At 38.9% G+C, this 4,616-nt stretch overlaps 1 protein-coding gene across 1 annotated transcript in view; it reads left to right on the top strand.

Annotated features, from left to right (window-relative positions):
• Nucleotides 1–1,346: 1,346 nt before the first annotated feature.
• The window catches only part of TUSC3 (tumor suppressor candidate 3), a 130,582-nt gene continuing 127,312 nt past the window's right edge, over nt 1,347–4,616 (top strand). Inside the window, exons 1-2 of the mRNA XM_006097427.3 lie at nt 1,347–1,397; nt 3,355–3,438. Coding sequence (XP_006097489.1) covers nt 1,347–1,397; nt 3,355–3,438 — 135 coding nt within the window. The remainder of the gene's footprint in view (nt 1,398–3,354; nt 3,439–4,616) is intronic.

Genomic DNA, 4,616 nt, shown 5'->3' with positions numbered 1-4,616 from the left:
ATATTTATTGAACGCTTGGTACTGGAACAGCATTATAAAGATGTAACAAAATTTTAAAATAAATATAAAACATAGTTTGTTTTTCCTTCAGAAACTGAACTTTCTGGTTAGAAAAATGATGCTATATTTTAAAAGTCAACAAGTCAAAAACTTAACCACAAAAGATAAACCTTAAAATAATTTTACATCTAGAATATAAAATATATATGTTCCTTCTTAGTAACCAATTAGGCAATTGTAATCTTTACTTTCAATTGAGTTTGGAAAGTAAGATATAGGAATGTCTAATTACCCCATTCTTCCTGGCAGAAGGGCTATATACTCATGGTTTCTACTGAAAAAGTCAGTAAATGTGCTACAACCTCTTCAGTGAGTTGTGCACAGAAGAATTGCCCTTTGATTTACAAGTCCAGCTGCTATTTGCACAACATGGTCTTATTTGTACTTCCTTTTCTTTAGACTCATAACATGCTTGAAATCTTTGTTCAAGAATAACCCCGTCATACTAGCCTGCTGCTCCACCAGCTGCTGTACTCTCTGCTGTGGCTGCTGTCCTCATGTTTCTACGAGGCTATGTCATTTCCAGTGGTCTTTCAGTGAGCCAAATAGTCAATTAATTTTAGGTCTGAATTCCTTCATCATATGTGTATGTCAATGGAGTCTTATTGAAATAAAGTGAGTGACGTGGAGCAATGCTTTAGCTAACAGGTCATAAAATCTGGCAGGATTTGGTATCATCCAGATTATAGCTTGGAGCATTTTTCCCAGGTATGAAATATGCTGCCTTAAGAGCCCAAAGAGTTCTGCATGGTGTTGTGCTTCCTTTGCCATATTGGAGATGAAAGAACAATGATTTGTTCTTTGCCTTTAATGAGATAGTTCAGTATGTCCCTGACCACTGGACCCCTAAGATTTTACTGATGAAGCAGGCTTTTAAATCTTTATAGAGCTTATCTCTTGCCAATTTACCAGGATTTCCTGCACTTTAGCCATCTTTTGCGCATCCTATCTGATCAGCATCATGCCACGGACCTATGTTCTGTCTACACATTCTGCATTTAACAACATGTAGAATGTCCAGACAAAACAGACCTTTTGGGGTTGTATTACGACAGAGAATGAGAGAGATAATGTAGTCCTGCAACAAAACTGAAAATATATACTGTTGTTCTTTCTGTGTAAATGCAAACTATTTCTGATACTCTTTTCTGATAGGAATGGAATTAACTTATTCATCAAATCAATGGCTGCATACCATGTACCTGAGGCCACATTGATCTCTCCTAGCAAAAATAGAGCACATTTGGCATAGCAGATGCCACTGAGAGTTCCTTTTGATTGAGTTGATGGTCATCGTGTTCTGGGATCCTCCTGGTTGTTGCATGGGCACCAAAATGGTAAATTAAATGTAGGAATAATAGAAACCACCACTCCTGTACCTTTTAGAAATCCCTGGATTTAAGTTATCTATTTTTTAAAATATATTTTTATTGATTTCAGAAAGGAAGGGAGAGGGAGAGAGAGAGATAGAAACACCAATGATGAGAGCAAATCATTGATCAGCTGCCTCCTGCACACCAGGGGATGTCCCCACACCCCAGGCATGTGCCCCGACCAGAATCAAACCGTGACCTCCTGGTTCATAGGTCGACACTCAACCACTGAGCAATGCTGGCTGGGCAGTATCTAAATTTTTATAATGCTTGACTTTTGTCCCAGAATGAGACACTATTCCTATCTTGAAAGGTTGTTAGCGAAAGAAACATCCTTAAAAGATATCTTAGAAGAAAGGGAATCAGTATTTCTGTTCACAAAGCTTATTGAAACACTACAGACCTAGAAGGAATAACCTCTCGGTGAATGAGCCCTTGACAAGAGCAATTCATTGGAGTGACAGGATTTAAAGCCTAATTGGAGTGCATTTCTAAAAGAATTCGAGAAGAATTAGAGACACTAATTATAGACAATTCTTTTAAATAGTTTTGCTGCCAAAGAGGGCAGATCGCTGGAAGGGAAATGTGTGCTCAAGACAAGTTGTTTGTTTGTTTGTTTGTTTGTTTGTTTCTTTGTTTGTTTAAGATGGAAAAGGCAAAAGTATGTTTGTATTAAAGAAAGAAAAATTGATAATTTAGGAAAGGGGATTAAAAATTACTAAAATGGTGCCTTTGAGTAGAGAAATGGATGAGATTTATTTGAAAGTGTAAGTTTCAGCCTAGAGATTATAGCTTACAAATGGAAGAGAACATAAGAATACAGATTGCAGAGATGAATAGATGGGATGGTGAGTTGTGAAAGCTTTCTTTTGATTGCTTCCATTTTCTCAGTATAGTAGGAAGCAAGAGCAAAAGTTTGAAGTGAAAATAAAAAAAGTGTTAAAGGTTGGAATAGAGAGGAGTAGGTTCAAAATATTATTCTAGGAGAGTGGGAGAGGGCATGGACCAGAAAGCTGTAGTATGGTTGCCAAGGAATCCAATTCAGGCTACTAGCCATGAATTTGAAGTTAAATCACTCAGCATGGTTTTGTCTTTTTTCAACCATGATTAGTTGCACAAGTTCAGGTATGGATTAAATGGAAAGTTGTCAATAAATGGTGTTTTAGGTTTTCTCATCTCCTTTTGCAGATTGCCTGCATTGTCAAAGTTGGAGACAATGAAAAATATACAAGTTCTGGTTTGTCCTCGTGCATTTCAGTTTTGCTTCTTTTTCTCCCCTTCAAGCTTTTCCTCCCAATTGTTGGCCCTGTTGACCTATAGTGACGGTTAGGCACCCTCAGACCCAGAGACTAGAGCAGTGATGGCGAACCTTTTGAGCTCGGTGTGTCAGCATTTTGAAAAACCCTAACTTAACTCTGGTGCCGTGTCACATATAGAAATTTTTTGATATTTGCAACCATAGTAAAACAAAGATTTATATTTTTGATATTTATTTTATATATTTAAATGTCATTTAACAAAGAAAAATCAACCAAAAAAATGAGTTCGCGTGTCACCTCTGACACGCGTGTCATAGGTTCGCCATCACTGGACTAGAACCTTCCATAGACTCCTTCAACAAATGTGTAAGTTTGAATCCATATAATAAATCCCTTCGTTCCATAGTGTTTCTGTTTACCTAATTGAGCCTCAACTTATATAGGATGAAAGGATATTCAGAGAAATTATGACAAACCATGAATTCCTATGGCAATAGCACAAGTACAGTATTTCTGTAGATGGAGAGCCATTGTAGATTAGGGCAAAATGGTGAATGCAGCCAGTTAACCAGAGGTTAGAGTGTAAGTGTGGAAGGTGACATGGGAGATCAGCGCACATTAAGTCCACATAAATAAGGGTAATAGAATGTTATCCTTCTTAGTCCTGTGGAGCCCACGCCAACCCTGATAAAGAGCCTCTGATGGCGGAAGACCAGCAGATCGGAGAGCGGGAAGCTATCTTTCAGGTACAAAGAGGCCTGAGCAGCTGGTTTTATTTCACTCACAAGTTTGGAGTAAATCTGAAGGAAGTGAGCAGATCAGGGAAGTCAGGTTTTACCTTATTCCATACTTAATGCACATTTATGTTCTCAAGAGGCCCTATTGTATGTCATCTGTTTATCACCAAAGGTCCCACAGACTCTTTTCTCTTATGGTTTTTACATTTTGGAAGCTTTTGTTTTTTTTTAATCAAAAACGTTGGGATTTTTTAGTCAATCAATAATCAACTGCCAATTTGAAATTTAGATCATCATAAACCAGCCACTGTTATCACAAAGGAGAGAAAAATCAACATTTTAGTTGGTCTGAGAAAGTTCATACAAGAAATAAATGTTTTTTATTTGCTCAGTTTCCAGAAATACAGTATAGTCTGGTTAAGCCTGATAGATTGATCATGTCCTTTTAAAATTCATCTTTAATAATAAACAATAAAGGCCCCCCTAAATAATCCTATATAATAAAGAGCTAATATGTAAATGGTTGTCACGTGCTCGCGACTTCATGCCCTTGCACCCTTGCACCGGGGCCTGGGGACCTGAGGCCACGCCCCCTGCCCTGGTGCTGTGGCTGGGAGACCTGAGGCCAGATTGGGGGACCTGAGACCGCGCCCCCTCCCCCGACGCCAGGAACAGAGGACCTGAGGCTGCGCCCCCCCACCTGGTGGGGCTTGATGTGGGACCTGAGGCTGTGCACCCCACCCAGCGGGGCTTGACAGGTGTGGGGCCGGCTGAGTCTGGGTCTCGTGCGATTTTGAGTCGCATGTGCATGGGCGGGGACTTGACTCTGGGTCCTGAGGCGCACCCCAGACTCTGACAGGAGGGAGATTTTTTATATACATTTTACTAACTTTCTTTCATCTCTGACACTTCTATTATAGAGAAAGGGCAAATAACAATATTAAAATATTTCCTCTAATTAATTCCCTTTTAATGTGCATGAATTTCATGCACCAGGCCACTAGTGTTAATTATATTTTAAGTCATTAATCTACAATAACAAAGAGAATAGGACATGAAACATCAGTAGTAGGTTATTTTAATAAAGTTTCAGAAGTTTTAATCTAGCTCTATCAGCTGCCAGGAGATATAAATACCGCCAAAGGCAAACATACTTTTTTCCCCCTAACTTGCTCCATTGAGGAGTA

The sequence above is a fragment of the Myotis lucifugus genome, unplaced genomic scaffold, assembly GCF_000147115.1.
Source record: "Myotis lucifugus unplaced genomic scaffold, Myoluc2.0 scaffold_201, whole genome shotgun sequence".
Taxonomy (NCBI): domain Eukaryota; kingdom Metazoa; phylum Chordata; class Mammalia; order Chiroptera; family Vespertilionidae; genus Myotis; species Myotis lucifugus.
The sequence above is the reverse complement of the archived record's forward strand: the minus strand, read 5'-3'. Positions and strand labels throughout refer to the sequence as shown.